The sequence below is a fragment of the Somniosus microcephalus genome, chromosome 4, assembly GCF_052327205.1.
Source record: "Somniosus microcephalus isolate GS21.2 chromosome 4, FLI_Smic_1.0, whole genome shotgun sequence".
Lineage (NCBI taxonomy): Eukaryota > Metazoa > Chordata > Chondrichthyes > Squaliformes > Somniosidae > Somniosus > Somniosus microcephalus.
The window spans coordinates 44,441,077-44,466,240 of NC_140990.1; the positions used below are offsets into that span (position 1 = coordinate 44,441,077).

The window sequence follows — 25,164 nt, forward strand, 5'->3', positions numbered from 1 at the left end:
CCCGGTGTGACTGTGTCGATGAGTTTCCAGTTGAGATGGGTAATTGAATCCCTTCCCACAGTCCCCACATTTCCACGGTTTCTCCATGGTGCGGGTGTCCTTGTGTCTCTGCAGGTTGGACAATTGGTTGAAGCCTCATCCACACACAGAACACATGTACAGTTTCTCCCCGCTGTGAATGGTACGATGATTTTTCAGGTTGTGTTAAAGTTCTTCCCACAGTCAGTGCACTGGAACACTCTCACTCGGTGTGTGTGTCTCGGTGCTTTTCCACTCACACTGATGTTTGAAATCTTTTCCCACAGACAGAACAGAGAAAAAGGCCAATGATATTCAGGTCCTGATAAATCAAGTGACTCTGTCAGATCGTGTTGTGATGGGGCAAGTTACTGACTTGGATAGAAAGCTGGTTGGCAGACAGAAAGCAAAGAGTTGGAATAAACGGCTCTTTTTCCGAGTGGCAGGCAGTGACTAGTGGGGTACTACAGGGATCAGTCCTTGGACCCCAGCTATTCACAATATATATTAATGATCTAGACGAGGGAACTAGATGTAATATCTCCAAGTTTGCAGATGACACAAAGCTGGGTGGGCATGTGTGCTGTGAGGAGGATGCCCAGAAACTCCAGTATGATTTAGATAGGTTGGGTGATTGGGCAATGCATGGCAGATGCAATATAATGTGGATAAATGTGAGGTTATCCACTTTGGTGTCAAAAACAGGAAGGCAAATTATTATCTGAATGGCAATAGATTGGGAGAAGGGGAAGTGCAATGAGACCTGGGTGTCCTTGTGCACCAGTTGCTGAAGGTAAGCATGCAGGTGCAGCTGGCGGTTAAGAAGGCAAATGGTATGTTGGCCTTCGTAGCGAGAGGGTTCAAGTACAGGAACAAGGATGTCTTGCTGCAGTTGTACAGGGCCTTGGTGAGACCACATCTTGAGTATTGTGTGCAGTTTTGGTCACCTTATCTGAGGAAAGATGTTCTTGCCATGGAGGGAGTGCAGCGAAGATTCACCAGACTGATACCTGGGATGGCAGGACTGACGTATGAGGAGAGATTGGGTCGATTGGATTTATACTCGCTGGACATTAGATGAATGAGAGGGGATCTCATTGAAACTTATAAAATTCTAACAGGACTAGACTGAGTAGATGCAGGAAAGATGTTCCCGATGGTCGGTGAGTCCAGAACCAGGGGTCACAGTTTAAGGATAAGGGGTAAGCCATTTAGGGCAGAGATGAGGAGGAATTTCTTCACCCAGAGAGTGGTGAACCTGTGGAATTCTCTACCACAGAAGGCAGTAGAGGCCAATTCATTAAATATATTCAAGAAGGAGTTAGATATATTTCTTAAGGCTAAAGGGATCAAGGGATAGGGAGAGAAGGCAGGAAAGGGGTACTGAATTTGGATGATCAGCCCTGATCTCATTGAATGGCGGAGCAGGCTTGAGGGGCCGAATGGCCTACTCCTGCTCCTATCTTCTATGTTTCTATGTTTGGTTTGAGTTTCCCGTCTTTAAATCCTCCCCTTCTAAAACCCTGTAAAAGGAGTTTACAAAAGTCATCACTGTAAGTACAGGATAGAAATTCAGAACAGACAATTCTAGTTTCTATGGAACATTCTTTCCTCTCTTGTTCCCCCAAAGCAGTAAATCCCTGTCCCACACACTCTCCCTCCTCCCTGTGCTGAAATCCAAACCCATCGCACCATCTCCAACATTTCTTTCCTCCACTCCCAGTTTCCCCCTCCCTCTACACTGGTTGGGGTCAGTTCTCCACCCGCTGTGTGCAGAGTGAGAATAAAATCAATGAGTCAATGATTGTCTCTCCGGGTCACTGGGACCCTGAAGCCCCGCCCACTCTCTGTTCCTGCACCAAGGTGGCCATGCATGCACCGTACTGCAGGTAGAACCGGTCTGTCCTTCCTCCACCAAGAGGGCGGCGCGTAACCCGGACCTGTCACCGAGAAAAAGCCTCACCGCTGCCATCCGGCAGAACACAGACCGGGCCGCTGGATCTCATTCGGGCCTGAGGCCGTTCTCCCACTTTATAAACCCTGCAGCGCGGCCTACCCGCAGTTTATTAATCTCCCGACCCCGCTCCCGCCGACCTGCAGCTCCGCCCGGCGACTGCGTGAGCTTTTCTTTGTAAAGTCAGCGAGGGACAAGTGACCCGGGCCCACGGCCTGATTGACGGGAGCTTCCGACCAATAGGGAGCGAGCGGGGCGGGGCTGGAGGAGCGAGCCGGCGGTGGGTCCTCCAAACAATCAGGAAGCCCGAGGGGCGGGAATAGCGCCGGCTGATTGTCTGATCATCTGTGGTGGGTAAAATTTTAGAGTCCATTATTAAGGAGACAGTAACGGGACATTTGGATAAACATAATTTAATAGGACAAAGTCAGCATGGTTTTATGAAGGGGAAGTCATGTTTGACAAATTTGCTTGAGTTCTTTGAGGAAGTAACATACAGGGTGGATAAAGGGGAACCAGTGGACGTAGTGTATTTAGACTTCCAAAAGGCATTTGACAAGGTGCCACACAAAAGATTATTGCTCAAGATAAAAAATCATGGGATTGGGGGTAATATTCTGGCATGGGTGGAGGATTGGCTCTCTAACAGAAAGCAGAGAATTGGGATAAATGGTTCATTCTCAGACTGGCAATCAGTAACTAGTAGTGCTCCGCAGGGGTCAGTGCTGGGTCCCCAACTCTTTACAATCTATATTAATGATTTGGAGGAGGGGACCGAGTGTAACATATCAAAGTTTGCAGATGATACAAAGATGGGAAGGAAAGTAGTGAGTGAGGAGGACATAAAAAACCTGCAAAGGGACATAGACAGGCTAAGTAAGTGAGCAGAGATTTGGCAGATGGAATAAAATACTAGAAAGTGTGAGGTTATGCACTTTGGCAGGAAAAATCATAGAGCAAGTTATTATCTTAATGGCAAGAAACTGGAAAGTACTGTAGTACAAAGGGATCTGGGGGTCCTGGTGCACGAAACTCAAAAAGTTAGTATGCAGGTGCAGCAAGTGATCAAGAAGGCCAATGGTATGTTGGCTTTCATTGCTAGGAGGATAGAATATAAAAATAGGGAGGTATTGTTGCAGTTGTACAAGGTATTGGTGAGACTGCACCTGGAATACTGCATACAGTTTTGGTGTCCATACTTAAGAAAAGACATACTTGCTCTCGAGTCAGTACAAAGAAGGTTCACTCGGTTAATCCCGGGGATGAGGGGGTGGACGTATGAGGAGAGGTTGAGTAGATTGGGACTCTACTCATTGGAGTTCAGAAAAATGAGAGGCGATCGTATTGAAACATATAAGATTGTGAGGGGGCTTGATCGGGTGGATGCGGTGAGGATGTTCCCAATGATGGGTGAAACTAGAACTAGGGGGCATAATCTTAGAATAAGGGGCTGCACTTTCAAAACTGAGATGAGGAAAAACTTCTTCACTCAGAGGGTGGTAGGTCTGTGGAATTTGCTGCCCCAGAAAGCTGTGGAAGCTACATCATCAAATAAATTTAAAACAGAAATAGACAGTTTCTTAGAAGTAAAGGGAATTAGGGGTTACGGGGAGCGGGCCGGAAATTGGACATGAGTCTAGGTTCGGAATGGTCATGGCCCTGTGGGTAGTGGAGCGGGCCCAGGGGCCATGTAGCCTGGTTCTGCTCCTACTTCTTGTGTTCTAATTCTGTGTTAGATTTCAGGAGATGGTTCTATTCCTGTTCCTGGCTGGGGTGGAGATCACCTTTTACAGAAGGTAAGTACTGTAGAAAATATAGGGACAGTGATCTCCTGGACGAGTTTCAATCGCCTAGATGGGTCGGAGAGGAATTTCCCAGATTTTTTTCTCCCAAATTGGCCATTGGGTTTTTTATCTGGTTTTTCGCCTCTCCCAGGAGATCACATGGGTTCGGGAGGGATGTAGAGTGATAGTAGATTTGAGGTTAGGATCAGATCAGCCATCATCTTATTGAATGGTGGAGCAGGCTCGAGGGGCCGATTGGCCTACTCCTGCTCCTATTTCTTATGTTCTTATGTTCTCCAGTCCCTTGTTCAGGGCCCGGGGCCAGGGGAGGCTGTGGGCCTTTATTCCCCTTATTGGACACAAGGCTCTTTGTCTCACAACACACTGGCTCAGGTTTTAATAGAGACTTTTTAAATTCATGAATAAAAGCAAATAAACCTGGATGCTTCTGAAGAATAAACTTTTTAATATTTAGGAGTAAAAGTACAAGTTTCTTTCCCTCTGGGGAATTTATTATCAGTTTCAGGAAACAACAACAACCACTTGTATTTATAAAGCGCCTTTAATGTAGTAAAACGTCCCAAGGCTCTTCACAGGATCGTTAGAAAACAAAATTTGACACCGAGCCACATAAGGAGATATTCGGGCAGATGACCAAAAGCTTGGTCAAAGAGGTAGGTTTAAAGGAGCATCTTAAAGAAGGAGAGAGAGGTAGAGAGTTGGAGAGGTTTAGGGAAGGAATTCCAGAGCTTTGGGCCCAGGCAACTGAAGGCACGGCCACCAATGGCGGAACGATTAAAATCGGGGATGCTCAAGAGGCCGGAATCAGAGGAGCGCAGATATCTCGGGGGGGCGGGGGGGTGTTGTGGAGCTAGAAGAGATTACAGAGATAGGGAGGGGCGAGGCTATGGATGGATTTGAAAACAAGGATGAGAATTTTAAGGATGAGACACTTGAGGAAAAGCAGGGAGTGGGCGAGGGTCAAGCCCTTATGGGACAGTTACTGGGACAGACTGTATCTCCCCCTCTCCTCCACACAGGGATTTGTGGTAGTTAAAGGGACAGTAATTCTCCTTGTTTTGCAAGAGTGTAATTAAAGGGTGATACACTATCAATTCCTCATAAAAGACAGAGAGTTAATTAATAGGCTTTTATTAGCAAGAACAGAGCATGCCTCTCGTGGTAGCCTGGTATCCAAAAGGGCAGGGGACTGCAGAGCAGTCACCTTTATACCCGGGCATGTGGGCGGAGTCAGCTGAGGCATGCAAAGACACAACAGTGTGCAACAAGAACAACTACAACAACAACAATAACAACAGTGGTTTACCACATTCACCCCTTGTTTAAAATTGAGTCCGGCGGGGTGAAGTGTACTAAAAGTTCGAGTAATTAAGTCTATCAGGTGGCCTTGTATGCCGTCCTGATCGTCGTAGCAGCGGCGGTAGTGGTGCAGCATCCAACGGCGTCTCGTCGAGAGGTTGTGTAGTCAATGGCGGGTCCTGGGGCTGCGGCATGCCGTCTACAGGGGTCGGGGTGTGGGTAGTGGTGGGTGGCGATGGTGGAGTCTCAGGGGCACCTGAAGGTGCGAGGTCTCGTGTGGAGACTGTGTCCTCCCGCCCATCCGGGTATGCTACGTAAGCAACCTGGGGGTAGGCGTGGGTAGTGGTGGGTGGCGAAGGAAGTGTTTCGGGAGCACCCGAAGGTGCGAGGTCTCATATGGAGACTGTGTCCTCCCGCCCGTCCGGGTACACCATGTAAGCGTACTGAGGGTTGGCGTGGAGGAGGCTCACCCTCTCGACCAGGGGGTCCGTCTTATGGGACCTCACGTGCTTCCGCAGTAGGATGGGTCCTGGAGAAGTCAGCCATGTCGGTAATGAGATCCCCGATGTGGACTTCCTGGGGAAGGAGAACATTCTCTCGTGAGGGGTGGCATTGGTGGCTGTACAAAGCAGTGACCGAATGGAATGGAGTGCCGCAGGGAGGACCTCCTGCCAGCGAGAGGTCAGAAGGCACTTAGATTTCAAGTTTAAAAGGACTGCCTTCCAGACCGTCGCATTCTCTCGCTCCACCTGGCCATTCCCCCGGGGGTTGTAGCTGGTGGTCCTGCTTGTAGCAATACCTCTCACGAGCAGGTACTGACGAAGTTCGTCGCTCATAAAGGATGAGCCCCTGTCGCTATGAATATAGCTAGGGAAACCGAACAAGGCGAAGAGGTCATTCAGACATTTAATGACCGTGGTACTGGTCATGTCTGAGCAAGGGATGGCAAACGGGAAACGGGAAACGGGAGTACTCATCAATTATGTTGAGGAAGTACACATTGCGGTCGGAGGAGGGGAGGGGCCCTTTAAAATCAACGCTCAGCCGCTCAAAGGGGCGCGTGGCTTTGATCAGGCTTGCCCTGTCTGGCCTATAGAAATGCGGTTTGCACTCGGCACAGATTTGGCAGTTCCTGGTCAAGGTCCTGACCTTCTCGATGGAGTAGGGCAGGTTACGGGATTTGATGAAGTGAAAAAACCTGGTGACCCCCGGGTGGCAGAGGTCATTGTGGAGGGTCTTCAGTCTATCAACCTGCGCGTTGGCGCATGTACCACGTGATAGGGCATCTGGGGGCTCATTGAGTTTCCCGGGCCGGTACAAGATATCGTAATTATAGGTGGAGAGTTCGATTCTCCACCTCAAGATCTTGTCATTCTTGATTTTGCCCCTCTGCTTATTATTAAACATAAAAGCTACTGAACGCTGGTCAGTGAGCAGGGTAAATCGTTTTCCGGCCAGGTAATGCCTCCAATGTCGCACCGCTTCCACAATGGCCTGGGCCTCCTTTTCGACAGAGGAGTGTCGAATCTCGGGGCTCTGGAGGGTCCTTGAAAAAAAGGCCACGGGTCTCCCCGCCTGGTTAAGGGTTGCAGCTAGGGCAAAGTCGGATGCGTCGCTCTCCACTTGAAAAGGGATGGACTCATCCACTGCGTGCATTGTGGCCTTCGCAATATCTCTTTTTATGAGAGTGAAGGCTGCACATGCCTCTGCTGTCAGAGGGAAGGAGGCAGACTTGATGAGGGGTCTGGCTTTGTCCGCATAGTTGGGCACCCACTGAGCATAGTACGAGAAAAACCCTAGGCATCTCTTCAGTGCTTTTTGGCAGTGGGGGAGGGGGAGCTCTATAAGGGGGCGCATCCTGTCGGGGTCGGGGCCGATGACTCCGTTCTCCACTACACAGCCAAGAATGGCAAGGCGCGTGGTACGAAACATACATTTGTCCTTGTTGTATGTTAGATTCAGCCACTGGGCCGTACGGAGGAATTTCTCTAGATTAACATCATGGTCCTGCTGGTCGTGGCCACAGATGGTGACGTTGTCTAGATAGGGGAAAGTGGCCTGGAGCGCGTTCTGGTCAACCATCCGGTCCATCTCCCGTTGGAAGACTGAAACCCCGTTGGTGACGCCGAAGGGAACTCTGAGGAAGTGGTAGAGACGACCGTCAGCTTCAAAAGTTGTGTACTGGCGGTCCTCAGCCCTGATGGGGAGCTGGTGGTATGCCGACTTCAGATCAATCGTCGAGAACACCCGATATTGTGCTATCTGATTGACCATGTCAGATATGCGGGGGAGTGGGTATGCATCTAGCTGGGCGTAGCGATTGATCGTCTGGCTGTAGTCAATAACTAGGCGCTGTGTTCCGCCAGTCTTCACCACCACCACTTGTGCTCGCCATGGGCTGGTGCTACTCTCAATAATCCCTTCCTTCAGGAGTCTCGCTACCTCGGATTTAATGAAGCTCCTATCCCCGGCACTGTAACGCCTGCTTTTGGTAGCGATGGGCTTACGGTCGCGGGTGAGGTTAGCGAACAAGGAGGGGGGGGGACTTTAAGGGTGGAGAGGCTGCAAATGGAGCGCGGCGGGCGATTTAAAAACTGCTGGCTGCAGACTGTGAGTGGGGGGAGGGGTCCGTCGTACGCTAATGTGACACTCTTAAGGTGGCACTGGAAATCCAACCCCAGTAGAACGGCAGCGCAGAGATGGGGCAGGACCAGAAGTTTAACATTTTTGTATTCTGTGCCCCGTACTGAAAGGGTCACTACACAGTAGCCACCGACGTCCGCTGACTGGGCTTTGGAAGCCATAGAGATTCGATGGCGCATCGGCAGGACCTGGAGAGAGTAACTGCGCACCGTGTCGGGGTGGATAAAACTCTCCGTGCTCCCGCTGTCAAAAGGTAGGTAGTGGCGCGGCCGTTTACCGTAATGTCCATCATGGACCTGGACAGTTGATGAGGGAGAGATTGGTCCAGCGTCACGGAGGCCAGCGTATGGTCAAGCGAGTCGACGTGATCGTCAGATGAGGCGGTGGTTGAGTCCGGGTCCCCCGTGATTGAGGCTGGAGATGTCCAAGATGGCGGACAAAATGGCGGCGCCCATGATCCCGATCCCCACGCGGCTGGGGGAGCCCAAGATGGCGGACAAGATGGCTGCCCCCACAGTTCGCACGCGGCGCTGCTGGCGTTAGCGGTTTTACCTTTGCAGGCGCTGACATAGTGTCCTTTCTTCCCGCAGCCGGAGCAGGTAGCGTTTCTCGCCGGGCAGCGTGCTCTGGGGTGTTTTGCCTGGCCACAAAAATAACATTTCTGTGCCTTGGACATCGCGGCAGCAGTTGAAGGTGACGGTCCCATGACCCAAGTTTGCGGCATCCACGGTGCGGAGCGGTTAGGGGAGAAAGCGTCCATATTCCTGTGGGCCGCGTCGAGCGAGAGCGCGAGGGACACTGCCTTTCTCAGGTCCATTTCTCCCTTTTCCAACAGTCTCTGCCGGGAGTAGTCGGACCTTAGACCTGCAACGAAAGCATCTTGGATCAGTCCCTCCGTGTGCGCTGCGGCTGATACTTCTTTGCAATCGCAGCCTCGGCCGAGTATCCGTAGTGCCCGTAGGAAAGCCTCCACCGATTCCCCGGGCTGCTGTCTGCGGGATCTTAAGAGGTGCCGGGCATAGACCGTATTTACCGGGCGTGCGTATTGCCCTTTAAGCAGATCGATAGCCGCCACGTAGGTCGTCGCGTCCTGGATTATTGTATAAACTTGGTGGCTCACCTTTGAGGCCAGGATTTCCAGCTTGTTTTCGTCCAGGGTCACAGTTGAGGCTTGCAGGTAAGCCTCGAAGCAACGCAGCCAATGTGCGAATTTGTTAGCCAAACCCGCTTCTTGGGGGTCTAGGTCCAGGCATGTTGGTCTGGGGGCTCGCAGCAGCTCCTGCTGCTCAGCGTTTGGCGCCATGTGATGCAGCTCCTGCTGTTCAGTATTTGGACCGGGATTCGACATTTTGTTTTGCTAATAAAATTGATACACTATCAATTCCTCATAAAAGACAGAGAGTTAATTAATAGGCTTTTATTAGCAAGAACAGAGCATGCCTCTCGTGGTAGCCTGGTATCCAAAAGGGCAGGGGACTGCAGAGCAGTCACCTTTATACCCGGGCATGTGGGCGGAGTCAGCTGAGGCATGCAAAGACACAACAGTGTGCAACAAGAACAACTACAACAACAACAATAACAACAGTGGTTTACCACAAAGGGACACTACTCTGAGATGGCTGTGAACTTTTAGTGCCGCCAGCCTTTCCAAAACATCTTCCTTTTTTTGAAGATCTGTGTGAACTCGCTGGTGACTCAGCAGGTTGGATGAACTCTGAAACCTCTTTGCACAGTCAGAACATTTAAAGGGTCTCTCATCGGTTCTGGGGCAGGAGGAATCTGGTTAACAGTGATCACAATATCATTAGGTTTAAAGTAGTTATGGAAAGGGACAAAGAAAAATCAACGGTGAAAATACCCAGCTGGAAGAGAGCCAATTTCCGTGATTTGAGAAGGGATCGAGCACAGGTGGACTGGAAACAAAGATTGTCCAGGAAAACGGTGAATGACCAATGGCAGGCCTTCAAGGCTGAGATAGTTCGGGTACTGTGGTAAACCACTGTAGTTCACTGTGTTCACTGTTGTTGTTGTTGTTGTTGTTGTTCACTCTTGTTTCACTGTTGTGCCTGACTATGCCTCAGCTGACTCCGCCCCTGGGCTACCGAGTATAAGAGCGGCCGCATGGCAGCTCCTGGCATTCGGTCGTCCACTAGAGGCATAGCCCTGATCTGTCTGAAGTGCAATTCAGTAGTTAATAAAAGCCTGTTGTTCTGAACTCTGCCTAGCCTTTTATTAGAATTGATAGCGCATCAATTTTATTAACTACTGAATTGCTCAGGGTTCCTTTTGGCGTCACCAACGGTGTCTCCGTCTTCCAGAGGGAGATGGACCGGATGGTCGACGAGAATGCGTTACAGGCCACGTTTCCCTACCTAGACAACGTGACCATCTGCGGCCATGACCTGCAGGACCATGACGCCAATCTTGATAAGTTCCTCCGCACGGCCCAACTCCTAAACCTCACGTACAACAAGGAAAAGTGCATATTCCGCACAGCCCGCCTCGCTATCCTTGGTTGCGTGGTGAAACACGGAGTCATCAGTCCTGACCCTGACCGGATGCGCCCGTTGATGGAACTTCCCCTGCCCCACTGTCTCAAGGCCCTCAAAAGGTGCCTGGGCTTCTTTTCCTATTACGCCCAGTGGGTCCCTCATTATGCGGACAAAGCCCGTCCACTTATCAAGTCCACTTCCTTCCCCCTGACGGCGGAGGCCCGCTTAGCCTTTCACCGTATAAAAGATGACATTGCCAAGGCCACCATGCACTCGGTAGACGAGTCCATCCCCTTCCAGGTGGAGAGCGATGCATCCGACTTTGCCCTGGCCGCTACCCTTAACCAGGCGGGAAGACCCGTGGCCTTCTTTTCACGAACCCTCCAGGGCTCCGAACTCAGACACTCCTCTGTGGAAAAAGAGGCCCAGGCCATTGTGGAGGCGGTGCACCACTGGCGGCACTACCTGGCTGGAAAACGATTTACCCTGCTTACTGACCAGCGTTCAGTTGCTTTCATGTTCAACAACAAGCAGAGGGGTAAAATCAAAAATGACAAGATTTTGAGGTGGAGAATCGAACTTTCCACCTACAATTATGACATCTTGTACCGGCCAGGGAAACTCAACGAACCCTCAGACGCTCTATCGCGAGGCACATGCGCCACCGCGCAGATCGATAGACTACGGGGCCTCCACAACGACCTCTGCCACCCGGGGGTCACCAGGTTCTTCCATTTCATTAAGGGCCGCAACCTGCCTTACTCCATCGAGGAGGTCAGGACCATGACCAGGAGCTGCCCAGTCTGTGCAGAGTGCAAGCCGCGCTTCTATAGGCCTGACAGAGCAAACCTGATCAAGGCCACCCGCCCTTTTGAGCGCCTGAGTATCGACTTTAAAGGGCCCCTCCCCTCCTCTGACCGCAATGTGTACTTCCTCAACATAGTTGATGAGTACTCCCGTTTCCCTTTTGCCATCCCCTGCCCGGACATGACCACCGCTACGGTCATTAAATGCCTGCACAACCTCTTTGCTCTGTTCGGTTTTCCCAGCTATATTCATAGCGACCGGGGCTCGTCCTTCATGAGCGACGAACTCCGTCAGTACCTGCTCATGAGAGGTATTGCCTCAAGCCGGACCACCAGCTACAACCCCCGGGGGAACGGACAGGTTGAAAGAGAGAACGCGACGGTCTGGAAGGCGGCCCTCCTAGCCTTAAAATCTAGGGACCTTCCGACTTCCCGTTGGCAGGATGTCCTACCCGATGCGCTCCACTCCATCCGGTCACTGCTGTGTACAGCCACCAATGCAACCCCCCATGAGCGAATGTTTGTTTTTCCCCGGAGGTCCACATCCGGTAACTCACTACCACACTGGCTGACGTCCCCAGGGCCCGTCCTGCTGAGGAAGCATGTAAGGTCCCACAAAACGGCTCCCCTGGTAGAGAAGGTTCACCTCCTCCATGCCAACCCCCAGTACGCCTACGTGGCATACCCGGACGGGCGGGAGGACACAGTCTCCATTAGAGATCTGGCACCCTCGGGGTCCTCTGACCCGCCACCATTGCCCCCCACCACGACCCCCTCCGACACGGCCCAAAATTCAGTAGGCCCAATTCTCATCCCTGTCCATTCCACCCCAGTAGACGGCATGCCGCGCCCCCAGGACCAGCCGGAGCCCACTCGCTCACCCAACACCAAAGGGGACGATACGCCGGTGCTGGACCCCGCTCAAGACGCGTCGTGGGAAGCTGTACCATCGCAACCGTCGCCACGAAGATCTCGACGGCAAACGAGGCCGCCCGACAGACTCGCCTACTCGAACTTTTGATACACTTCACCCCGCCGGACTTAATTTTAAACGAGGGGTGAATGTGGTAAACCACTGTAGTTCACTGTGTTCACTGTTGTTGTTGTTGTTGTCGTTCACTCTTGTTTCACTGTTGTGCCTGACTATGCCTCAGCTGACTCCGCCCCTGGGCTACCGAGTATAAGAGCGGCCGCATGGCAGCTCCTGGCATTCGGTCGTCCACTAGAGGCATAGTCCTGATCTGTCTGAAGTGCAATTCAGTCGTTAATAAAAGCCTGTTGTTCTGAACTCTGCCTAGCCTTTTATTAGAATTGATAGCGCATCAGGTACAAACGAAGCATATTCGCATAAGGAGGAAAGATGGGGCATGCAAAGCTAGAGCTCCCTGGATGAGAAAGGATATCGAGGTTAGAATAAAACAGAAAAAGGAGGTTTACAACAAATGTCAGGTACAGAATACAGTCAAAAACCAGGCAGAATACAGAGAGTGCGGAGGAAAATGTAACAGAATATATTAAGGGCATAGAGACATTATGAAAAAGGATTAGTGGGTAACATAAAAGAGAACCTAAAAATCTTCTATAAACATATGAAAAGTAAAAGGATAGTTAAAGGAATGGTGGGGCCGATTAGGGACCAAATAGGAGCTCATCATACGGAGGCAGAGGGCGTGGCTGAGGTACTGAATGAGTAGAGTCATAGAGTCATAGAGTCATAGAGTTTTACAGCACAGAAAGAGGCCCTTCGGCCCATCGTGTCTGCGCCGCCCATCCATCCCTGTCCAGTCTAATCCCATTTTCCAGCATTTGGTCCATAGCCTTGTATGCAATGGCATTTCAAGTGCTCATCCAAATGCTTCTTGAATGTTGTGAGGGTTCCTGCCTCCACCATCCTTTCAGGCATTGAGTTCCACATTCCAACCACCCTCTGGGTGAAAAAGTTCCTCCTCAAATCCCCTCTAAATCTCCTGCCCCTTACCCTGAATCTATGCCCCCTTGTTATTGACCCCCCTACTAAGGGGAAAAGTTCCTCTTTATCTACCCTATCTATGCCCCTCATTATTTTGTACACCTCAATCAGGTCCCCCCTCAGCCTTCTCTGCTCCAAGGAAAACAACCCCAGCCTGTCCAGCCTCTCTTCATAGCTGAGGCGCTCCATCCCAGGTAACATCCTGGTGAATCTTCTCTGCACCCTCTCCAAAGCAATCACATCCTTCCTATAGTGAGGCGACCAGAACTGCACACAGTACCCCAGCTGTGGCCTCACCAGCGTTTTGTACAGCTCCATCATAACCTCCCTGCTCTTATATTCTATGCCTCGGCTAATGAAGGCAAGTATCCCATATGCCTTTTTAACCACCTTATCTACCTGCTCCGCTGCCTTCAGGGATCTATGTACATGTACACCAAGGTCCCTCTGACCCTCTGTACTTCCTAGGGTCCTACCACTCATTGTGTATTCCCTTGCCTTATTTGTCCGTCCAAAATGCATCACCTCGCACTTTTCAGGGTTAAATTCCATTTGCCACTTTTCCGCCCATCTGACCAACCCGTTTATATCGTCCTGTAGCCGGAGGCTTTCCTCCTCGCAATTTACCACCCCACCAATTTTCGTGTCATCTGCGAACTTACTGATCATACCTTTTACATTTTCATCCAAATCATTTATGTAGATCACAAACAATAAGGGACCCAGCACCGATCCCTGAGGTACCCCACTGGACACAGGCTTCCAGTCACAAAAGCAACCTTCGACCATCACCCTCTGCCTCCTGCCACTCAGCCAGTTTAGGATCCAACGCGCCAAGGCACCCTGGATCCCATGGGCTCTTACCTTCTTGACCAGTCTCCTATGCGGGACTTTGTCAAAAGCTTTACTGAAGTCCATGTACACCACATCCACAGCATTTCCCTCATCCACCCCACTAGTCACCCCCTCGAAAAATTCGATCAGATTTGTTAGACATGATTTACCCTTGACAAAGCCATGCTGACTATCCCCGATTAATCCTTGCCTCTCCAAGTGGAGATTAATTTTGTCCCTCAGAATTTTTTCCAATAATTTCCCCACCACAGATGTTAGACTCACTGGCCTGTAATTCCCTGGTTTATCCCTGCTACCCTTCTTGAATAATGGTACTACGTTAGCTGTTCTCCAGTCCTCTGGTACATCCCCTGTGGCCAGAGAGGTTCTGAAAATTAGTGTCAGAGCCCCTGCAATCTCCTCCCTTGCCTCCCACAGCAGCCTGGGATACATCTCGTCCGGGCCTGGGGATTTATCCACTTTTTGGCCCGCTAAAACCGCTAGCACCTCCTCCCTCTCGATGCTAATATGTTCAAGTATGTCACAGTCCCCTTGCCCGATTTCTATGTCTGCATCATCTTTCTCCATAGTGAACACAGATGCAAAAAATTCATTTAAAACCCTGCCTACATCCTCTGGCTCTACACACAGATTGCCACTTTGGTCCCTAATGGGCCCTACCCTTTCCCTGGTTATCCTCTTGCCCTTAATATACTTATAAAACATCTTAGGATTTTCCTTTATTTTGCTCGCCAGTGTTATTTCATGGCCCCTCCTCGCCCTCCTAATTTCTTTTTTAAGTATGCCCCTGCACTTTTTATACTCCTCTAGGGCTTCTTCTGTCTTTAGTCTTTTGTAACTGCCAAAAGCCCCCCTCTTATTTCTAATGCATTTCTGTATATCCCTTGTCATCCAAGGTTCCCTTTGCTTGTTGGTCCCACCCTTGACCTTTACAGGAACATGTTGGTGTTGTACTCTCTCTATTTCCCTTCTGAAAGTCTCCCACTGTTTTGATGTGGATTTTCCTATAAGCAGCTGCTCCCAGTCCACTTTGGCCAGATCCTGCCTTATCATATTAAAATCGGCCTTCCCCCAATTTAGAACCCTTATTTCCGGGCCGTCTTTGTCTTTTTCCATGACCACCTTAAATCTCACCGAATTATGGTCACTGTCGCCAAAATGCTCTCCTACTGACACTTCCACCACTTGCCCGGCTACATTCCCCAGAATTAGGTCCAGTACCGCCCCCTCTCTTGTAGGACTTTCTACATGTTGGCTCAAAAAGCTCTCCTGGATGCACTTTAAGAATTCTGCACCCTCTAAGCCTTTCACACTCTGACTGTCCCAATTTATATTGGGGAAGTTGAAATCCCCCACTATTATTACCCTATTATTTTCGCACTTCTCGGAGATTTGCCTACATATCTGTTCCTCTATCTCCCCCTGACTGTTTGGGGGCCTATAGTACACTCCCAGCAAAGTGCTTGCCCCCTTTTTGTTTTTAAGTTCTACCCATATGGCCTCATTAGAGGAACCCGCTAATATATCATCCCTCCTTACAGCAGTAATTGACTCCTTAATTAATATTGCAACACCCCCTCCCCTTTTACACCCCCCTCTGTCTCGCCTGAAGATTCTATACCCCGGAATATTGAGCTGCCAGTCCTGACCCTCCCTCAACCATGTCTCCGTGATAGCAACAATATCGTACTCCCATGTGTTCAACAACAACTTCAGTTCATCCACCTTATTTGCAAGACTCCTTGCATTAAAATAAAGTACTTAGCATCTGTCTCCACAAAAGAAGAGGATGAAGTTAATGTCGCAGTAGAGGAGGGGAGAGTAGAGAAATTGGATAAAAATAGATAGAAAGGAGGTGCTCAATATGTTGTCATCACTCAACGTTAACAAGTCACCCGGTCCAGATGCGATGCATCCTAGATTGCTGAGGGAAGCTAGGGTGGAGACAGCAGAAGCTCTGACCACAATCTTTCAATCTCCCTCAGATATATGGGAGTGGTGCCAGAAGACTGGAGGATTACAAATGTTACACCCCTTTTTAAAAAAGGGGAGAGGGATAAACCTGGTAACTACAGGCCAATCAGTCTAATGTCAGTGGTGGGTGAACGACTAGAGACCATTGTCAAGGACAAAATTAATTCTCACTTGGAGAAGCATGGGTTAATAAGGGGCAGCCAGTATGGATTTGTTAAAAGTAAATTGTGTCTGACTAACCTGATTGAGTTCTTTGATGAAGTAACAGAGGGATGATGAAGGTAGTGCAGCAGATGTTGTATATATGGACTTTCCAAAGGCATTTGATAAAGTACCACACAAGAGACTTACTCGGAAAATAGAAGCACAGGGAATTAAAGGGCTGATGGTAATTTGGGTATAATTGGCTAAGGGAGAGGAGGCAGTGAGCAGTGCTGAGGGATGTTTTTCTGACTGGAGGGAAGTATGCAGTGGGTTCCCCCAGGGGTCAGGATTAGGACCATTGCTTTTCTTGTTATATATAACTGACTAGACTTGGGTATAGGTGTACAATTTCAAAGTTTACGGATGATACAAAAGTTGGCAACGTAGTAAATAGTGAGCATAGTAGTAGCAGACTTCAGAAGGACAGAGACAGACTGTGAAATGAGCAGACACAAGGCAGATGAAATTAAATGAGGATAAGTGTGAAGTGATGCACTTTGGGAGAAACAACAGGGAGAGGCCGTATAATCTAAATGGGACTATTTTGAGGGGGTGCAAGAGCAGAGGGACCTGGGGGTCCATATTCACAAATCTTTGAAAGTGCCACGGCAAGTTGGTGAGGCGGTTCAGAAAGCGTATGGGATACTTGGCTTTGTAAATAGGGCCATTGAATACAAAAACAAGGAAGTTACACTAAACCTTTACAAATCACTAGTTAGGAACATAGGACAGGAGGAGGCCATTCAGCCGGTCGAGCCTGTTCCACCATTCAATGAGATCATGGCTGATCTGTGACCTAACTCCATACACCCGCCTTCGGCCCATATCCCTTAATACCTTTGGGTAACAAAAACCTATCAATCTCAGATTTAAAATTAACAATTGATCTCGCATCAGTTGCCATTTGCGGAAGAGAGTTCCAAACTTCTACCACCCTTTGTGTGTAGAAGTGTTTCCTAATTTCACTCCTGAAAGGTCTGGCTCTAATTTTTAGACTATGTCCCCAGTCCTAGAATCCCCAACCAGCGGAAATAGTTTCTCTCTATCTACCCTATCTGTTCCCCTTAATATCCTGAAAACTTCGATCAGATCACACCTTAACCATCTAAATTCTAGGGAATACAACCCTAATTTGTGTAATCTCTCCTCGTAACTTAACCCTTGAAGTCCGGGTATCATTCTGGTAAACCTACGCTGCACTCCCTCCAAGGCCAATATATCCTTCCTAAGGTGTGGTGTCCAGAACTGCTCACAGTACTCCAGGTGTGGTCTAACCAGGGTTTTGTACAGCTGCAGGGTTTTGGCCTCAGCTGGAGTCTTGTGTACAGTTCTGGGCACCACGCTTTAGGAAGGATGTCAAGACCTTGGAGAGGGTGCAGAGGAGGTTGACCAGGATGGTACCAGGGATGAGGGACTTCAGTTATGTGGAGAGATTGGAGAAGCTGGGATTGTTCCCCTTAGAGCAGAGAAGGTTAAGAGGAGACCTAATAGAAGTTTCAAAATGATGAGGGGTTTTGATCGAGCAAGTAGGGAGAAACTGTTCACTCTGGCAAGTGGGTCGGTAACCAAAGATCACAGATTTAAAATATTTGCTAAAAGAACTAGAGGGAAATGAGGAGAATTGTTTTCACACAGAGGGTTGTTACGATCTGGAACGCACCATCTGAAAGGATGCTGGAATCAGGTTCCACAGGAACTTTCAAATGGTAATTGGACATGTACTTGAAGAGGACTAGTTTGCAGAGTTCTGGGGATAAAGCTGGGGTTTGGGACTAAATTGGACAGCTCTTTCAAAGAGCCGGCACAGACACGATGGGCCAAATCACCTTCTTCTGTGCTGTTAGATTCTATGATCAGTGTGAAGACGCTGGTGTCCCTTAAGGCTCTTAGAGCTTTTAAAGCTCTTCCCAGTCAGAACATTTAAAGGGTCTCTCGTCAGTGTGAAAAAGCTGATGTTCCAGCAGGTGGGATGACTGAGTGAATCCCTTCCCACACACGGAGCAGGTGAACGGTCTCTCTCCAGTGTGGAGGAGCCAATGTTTCTTCAGCTGCCTGGAGCTTTAAAAACTCTTCCCACAGTCAGAACATTTAAAGGGTCTCTCGTCAGTGTGAACAAGCTGGTGTGACAGGAGGTTCGATGATTCAGTGAATCCCTTCCCACACACGGAGCAGGTGAACGGTCTCTCCCCAGTGTGGAGGAGCCAATGTTTCTTCAGCTGCCCGGAGCTTTTAAAACTCTTCCCACTGTCAGAACATTTAAAGGGTCTCTCATCAGTGTGAACTCGCTGGTGTCGCTTTAGATCCCTGGAGCTTTTAAAGATCTTTTCACAGTCAGAACAGTTAAACGGTCTCTCAACAGTGTGAACAAGCTGGTGTTCAATCAGGTTGGATGACCGAGTGAATTCCTTCCCACACATGGAGCAGGTGAATGGTCTCTCCCCAGTGTGAACTCGCTGGTGTCCCTTCAGATGCCCGGGGCTTTTAAAGCTCTTCCCACAGTCAGGACAGTTAAATGGTCTCTCATCAGTGTGAGCTCGCTGGTGTTCCTTCAGATCCCCGGGGCTTTTAAAGCTCTTCCCACAGTTAGGACACTGAAATGGTCTCTCATCAGTGTGAACAAGCCAGTGTTGCTTCAGATCCTTGACGCTTTTAAAGCTCTTCCCACAGTCAGAACACTGAAATGGTCTCTCGTCAGTGTGAACTCGCTGGTGTCGCTTCAGATCCCCGGGGTTATTAAAACTCTTCCCACAGTCAGAACACTGAAATGGTCTCTCATCTGTGTGAACGCGCTGGTGTCGCTTCAGATCCCCGGGGCTTTTAAAGCTCTTCCCACAGTCAGAACAATGAAATGGTCTCTCATCAGTGTGAACAAGCTGGTGTCGTTTCAGCTCCCCAGAGCTTTTAAAGCTCTTCCCACAGTCAGAACACTGAAATGGTCTCTCCCTAGTGTGAACAAGCTGGTGTCCCTTCAGTTCCCCGGGGCTTTTAAAGCTTTTCCCACAGTTAGGACACTGAAATGGTCTCTCCCCAGTGTGAACTCGCTGGTGTGTTTGCAGGTGGGATGAACAAACAAATCCCTTTCCACACACGGAGCAGGTGAACGGACTGTCCCTGATGTGACTGCGCCATTGAACTTCCAATGCAGACGGGGAACTGAATCCCTTCCCGCTGTCCCCACCTTTACCCGGTTTCTCCCCGGTGTGACGGTGCACGTGTCTCGCCAGGTCAGGCGATCGGCTGAATCCGCGTCCACACACTGAACATGTGTGCGGTTTGTCATCGCTGCGATCGTTGCTTTCTCCTTCCATGTGCAAAGGCCGATGATATTCAGGTCCGGATGAATCGAGCGACTCTGTCAGATCATGACGTCATGTTTGGTCTGAGCTTCCCGCCTGTAACTGCTCCACTTCTAAAACCCTATAAATCGAGTTCAGAAAAGGATCAGAGGCAAACTGTTGTTTAATTTTCCCCTTTCCGACCCTAGGGGCAGTGAAGCTGATTTTCAGGCCCCAGCTGCTGCACAGGTTGGTTGAAAGGATCAGCAGTAATGGCAGCTGTAATACCCACAAGCCCCCAGCGCTGCAGAAAGCGCTCTGTTGACTCTGAGTCCCGCACGTGTGCTCATGGCCCCCGCGCTCTCCCTCCTGCTCCACAATTGCCCGTCCCAATCGGTCCGCAACGCGCATGCTCAGCGCATGTGGAGCCACAACATCTGGTACGCGTGCACGGCTCAGGTGGGGGCGAGTCAGCGTTTCACCTCAGCCGCCAGGGAGGTGCGCATGCGCAGGACGACCCAACATTCTTTCTGTCAGCAATCACTCCCTCGTTTCTTTAATAAAAACAGAAAATGCTGGAAATACTCAGCAGGTCAGGCAGCATCTGTGGAGAGAGAAACAGAGTTAACGTTTCAGGTCAATGACCTTTTGTCAGAACTGCTTGTTCTTTAATGTCAGCTGTGACTCAGTGGGTAGCACTCTCGCCTCTGAGTCAGAAAGTTGTGGGTTCAAGTTCCACTCCAGAAACTTGAACATAGAAATCTAGGCTGACACTCCAGTGCAGTGCTGAGGGAGTGCTGCACTGTCAGAGGTGCCATCTTTTGGATGAGACATTAAACTGAGGCCCTGTCTGCTCTCTCAGGTGGATGTAAAAGATCCCATGGCACTATTTCTAGAAAGATAGGCTTGCATTTATACAGTGCTTTCATGACCAGCAGACGGCTTGAATTGCTTTACAACCAACGAGTTACTTTTGGCGTGTAGTCACTGTTATAATGTGGGAAAGAGCAGGGGAGTTATCCCCGGTGTCCTAGCCAATGTGTATCCCTCAATTAACGTAACAAAAAGATAGATTATCTGGTCATTATCACATTGCTGTTTGTGGGAGCTTGCTGTGCGATTATTGACATCCGCATTTCCTACATTACAACAGTGACTACATTTCAAAAGTACTTCATTGACTGTAAAGCGCTTTGGGAAGTCCGGTAGTGGTGAAAGGCGCTATATAAATGCAAATCTTTCTTTCTTCACTGGTCTCACCAGCGACCTCTTCTGGCTGTTGGTTGATTGACAGACGAGAGTCCGCGCATGCGCACACGGGACACGATTTGGGCCGAGTCCGGCACAGCGACCCCACCCGGTCACCAAGGGTAATAATCGCGCATGCCCAGAGGACACCAAACCCCCTCCCCCACTCGGAGCTGCGGCTGCGCATTCGGATTCTGTCAGACGGTGTCGGCGCGGGGCATTCCGGGAAAGGCCTTGGTGTCGGTTGCAGAGTCGCGATCGGTGACGCAAAGTGAGTTTTCTCCGCTCCGATTGGGTGGAGAATCGCGCGGGGTCGGGGGGAGGGGTGGATCGGGAGAGAATAAAGAGAAATAGAAAAACCTGAGAGTCCGCAAGGGCCCGGACCGAGCGGCGTCAGTTTAACGGTCACTTGATCGGCTTGGGGACACGTGAACAGGGCCCACGGCCTGATTGACGGGATCTTCCGACCAATAGGGAGCGAGCGGGGCTGGAGGAGCGAGCCGGCGGCGGGTCCTCCAACCAATCGGGGAGCCCGAGGGGCGGGACTAGCGCCGGCTGTTTGTCTGATCCGCAGGGCAGCGAGTTTCTCCAGTCCCTTGTTCAGGGCCCGGGGCCAGGGGAGGCTGTGGGCCTTTATTCCCCTTATTGGACACAAGGCTCTTTGTCTCACAACACACTGGCTCAGGTTTTAATAGAGACTTTTTTAATTCATCAATAAAAGCAGATAAACCTCGTGCTTCTGTGGAACAAACTTTCTAATATTTTATTGAATCAGAGAATGGTTACAGCACAGAAGGAGGCCATTCGGCCCGTCGAGCCCGTGCCGGCTCTCTGCAAGATCACTTCAGCGAGTCCCACTCCCTGCCCTTTCCCCATAACCCTGCACATTTCTTTTTTTCGGGTACTTATCCAATTCCCTTTTGAAACCTGTGATTCAATCTGCCTCCACCACCCTTTCAGGTCGTGCATTCCACATCCTAACCACTCGCTGTGTAAAAAAGTTTTCCCCCATGTCGCCTTTGGTCCTTCTGCCAATCACCTTAAATCTGTGTCTTCTGGTTCTCGACCCTTCCGCCAATGGGAACAGTTTCTCTCTATCTACTCTGTCCAGAACCCTCATGATTTTGAACACCTCTATCAAATCTCCTCCCAACCTTCTCTGCTCTAAGGAGAACCACCCCAGCTTCTCCAGTCTATCCACGTAACTGAAGTGCGGGAAAGGCGGAGCGAGGCGAGAGCGGACCCTATTGTGATGGCGCCGATGAAGATGGCTGCCGTCCTTGTGGGCTCCGTGCGTACCAGGCAGCTAAGTGTCCTTTGCTGCTCGTTAAGAAAAAAGCATTTCACTGACTGGATTTCACTGTTGTATTTGGTTATGTGACAAATTTAAAAAAAATTGAATTTAGAAGCATTCTTGTCAATCTTTTCTGCACCATCTCTAAGGCCTTCACATCCTTCATAAAGTGCGGTGCCCAGAATTGGACACAATACTCCAGTTGAGGCCGAGCCAGTGTTTTATAAAGGTTCATCATAACTTCCTTGCTTTTGGACTCTATGCCTCTATTTATGAAGCCCAGGATCCCGTATGCTTTTTTAACCACTTTCTCAACCTGCCCTGCCACCTTCAACGATTTGTTCACACATACCCCCAGGTCTCTCTGTTCATGCACCCACTTTAGGATTGTACCCTTTAGTTTATATTACCTCTCCTCGTTCTTCCTACCAAAATGTATCACTTCGCACTTTTCTGCGGTAAATTTTATCTGCCACGTGTCCGCCCATTCCACCAGCCTGTCTCTGTCTTCTTGAAGTCTATCACTATCCTCCCCACTGTTCACTATACTTCCAAGTTTTGTGTCATCTGCAAATTTTGAAATTGTGTCCTGTACACCCAAGTCTAAGTCATTAATATATATCAAGAAAAGCAGTGGTCCTAGTACCGACCCCTGGGGAACACCACTGTGTACCTTCCTCCAGTCCGAAAAACAACCATTCACCACTATTCTCTGTTTTCTGTCACTTAGCCAATTTCGTATCCATGCTGCCACTGTCCCTTTTATTCCATGGGCTTCAACTTTACTGGCAAGCCGATTATGTGGCACTTTGTCAAACACCTTTTGGAAATCCATGTACACCATGTTAACCGCATTGCCCTCATCAACCCTCTCTGTTACCTCATCAAAAAACTCAATCGCGGGGAATTGTGGGTGCTGCGGCCGCCATTAGTCAGAGGCTGTCAGGAAGAGTTTTATTGCAGGCTGATGGAAGTCGGTCCCTGGCTGCCTGTGTAGGTCTTTTTGTTGCTTCAGTTTGAGCTGGAGTGGAGATGGAGGAGAAGCTGCTGGGTTTAACCCCCAGTACTTCTGAGCCCAGGAGGACCCAACAATTTCCAATGTGAGACTGTCAAGGGAGGTGGATTCTGGGGGAGATTAGGCTGCTAAGCAGACACTGTTCGCACAGTGTAAAAGAGTATTGTTTTAGGAACAATTATTTCTGTAAAGGCTTTTAATCCATTTTACATACAGATTAAAAAAATTAATTCTTGGGATATGGGCATCGCTAACAAGGCCAGCATATATTGCCAATCCCCAGTGTCCTGTTGAGAAGGTGATGGTGGGCCTTCTTCTTGAACCGCTGCAGTCCGTGTGGTGAAGATACTCCCACAATGCCAGGAGTTACCAGATTTTGACTCAGCAACGAACGGTGATATTTGTCCAAGTCAGGATGGTGAGTGACTTGGAGGGGAACATGGTGGTGATTGTGTTCCCATGTACCTGCTTCCCTTGTCCTTCTACGAGCTGGAGGTTGCAGGTTTGGGAGTTTTTGTCAAAGTTGTTGTCGAGCTGCAGATGTATAAAGTCTCTCTCCTTTGACCCCTCCCACTCCCATCTCTCTCTCTCCTCCCATAGAGGCCAGAGTCGTGTGTAGGCCCAGACCAGGTGGCAGGTTCCCTTCCCTGAAGGACATCAGTGAACCAGTTGGGATTTTACGACAATCCGGCAGCTTTCATGGTCACTTTTTTCTGGTGCCGACCCCACAAATGACCAGATTCATTGAGCTCAATTTCACAACCTGCCTTTGTGTTTTTGTGTGTTCTCGCTCACGCTCCCTTTTTCCTGTTTTAAATTCATTTTACAGGGTGTTAGAAAGGGAGGATTTGTAGACGGGAAAATCAAACAAAACATCACATCAAGATCTGACAGAGTCACTTGATTCATTGGGACCTGAATATCATCAGCCTTTGAGCATGGAAGCAAAAAGCACCGTTCACAGCGGGGAGAAACCGTATACGTGTTCTCAATGTGGACGAGGATTCAGTCGATCATCTGGCCTGTCGAGACACAAGCGCAGTCACACCGGGGAGAAACGGTGTAAATGTGGAGACTGTGGGAAGGGATTCAGTTACCCGTTTGAGCTGGAAATTCATCGACGCAGTCACACCGGGGAGACACTGTTCACCTGCCCCGAGTGTGGGAAGGGATGCACTCATTCCTCTGCCCTGCTGAAACACCGGCGAGTTCACACTGACAAGAGACCTTTTAAATGCCCGGACTGTGCGAAGTGCTATAAAAGTTCCAGGGAACTGACGTGTCATCAATGTGTTCACACTGACGAGAGACCGTTCAGGTGCTCTCACTGTGGGACTGGGTTCAGGTGATCATCTGACCTCACTGTAAACCAGCGCACCCACACTGGGGAGAGGCCGTTCACCTGCTCCGTGTGTGGGAAGGGATTCACTCAGTCATCCCAGCTTACTAAACACCAGCTTGTTCACACTGATGAGAGACCTTTTAAATGTTCTGACTGCGAGAAGTGCTTTAAAAGCAAAAAGGATCTGCTGACACACCAGCGAGTTCACACTGGGGAGAGGCCATTCACCTGCTCCATGTGTAGGAAAGGATTCGCCCATTCATCCCAACTACTGAAACACCAGCATGTTCACACTGGGGAGAGGCCGTTCACTTACTCTGTGTGTGGGAAGAGATTCACTGATTCATCCAACCTGCTGAGACACCAGCGAGTTCACATGTGACTGCAGAGGTTGGATTCTGCTGTTATTGCTGCTGTTAATCACATCCAGGACTGAACCGTGTTCATTCTGACAGTTGGGGTTTGTTTCTGCTGATGTTAGTAACCCCTATAACTGGGCTGGAATTTAATATTCTGGATAATATTCTGGAGACGTTAAACTGAGGCCCCGTCTGCGCTCTCAGGTGGATGTAAAATATCCCATGGCACTATTTCGAAGAAGAGCAGGGGAGTTATCCCCGGTGTCCTGGTCAATATTTATCCTTCAATCAACATAACAAAAAAAATAAGATTACCTGGTCATTATCATGTTGCTGTTTGTGGGAGCTTGTTGTATGCAAATTGGCTGCCACATTACAACAGTGACTCCACTTCAAAAGTACTTCATTGCCTGTAAGTGCTTTGGGATGTCCTGAGGTCGTGAAAGGCGCTATAGAAATGCAAGTCTTTCTTTTATAAATGTCAAATAATCAGCTTTGTTTAAAACAGATTGTTGTAGATTTTCTTCTTTCCCACCTGAGTGTTTAGCATCACCTGGCTGGAGCTCAGAAAGGACAATCTGGGGGAGGATCGTACGGCGGGAACAGAACTTC

General features: G+C 49.4%; 1 protein-coding gene and 1 pseudogene across 1 annotated transcript; one reads left to right on the forward strand and one right to left on the reverse strand.

The window, feature by feature from the left end:
• Window positions 1-25,164, forward strand: part of LOC147118767 (uncharacterized) — a 166,371-nt pseudogene that overhangs the window by 25,347 nt on the left and 115,860 nt on the right.
• LOC147118768 (uncharacterized) lies at window positions 17,893-20,729 on the reverse strand. The gene is made up of 2 exons (XM_085987037.1): window positions 20,710-20,729; window positions 17,893-18,962 (listed from the first exon to the last, which is right to left on the reverse strand). Exons 1-2 carry the CDS (start codon window positions 20,727-20,729, stop codon window positions 18,080-18,082), a joined length of 903 nt encoding a protein of 300 aa, XP_085843163.1. The 3' UTR covers window positions 17,893-18,079.

Coding starts and splice junctions, on each gene's coding strand:
- LOC147118768 (XM_085987037.1), bottom strand. CDS start 20,729: ATGCGCAGCCGCAGCTCCGA. Junction 18,963..20,709: donor ATGCGCAGCCGCAGCTCCGA/GTGGGGGAGGGG, acceptor TGTTCACACTAG/GGAGAGACCATTTCAGTGTT.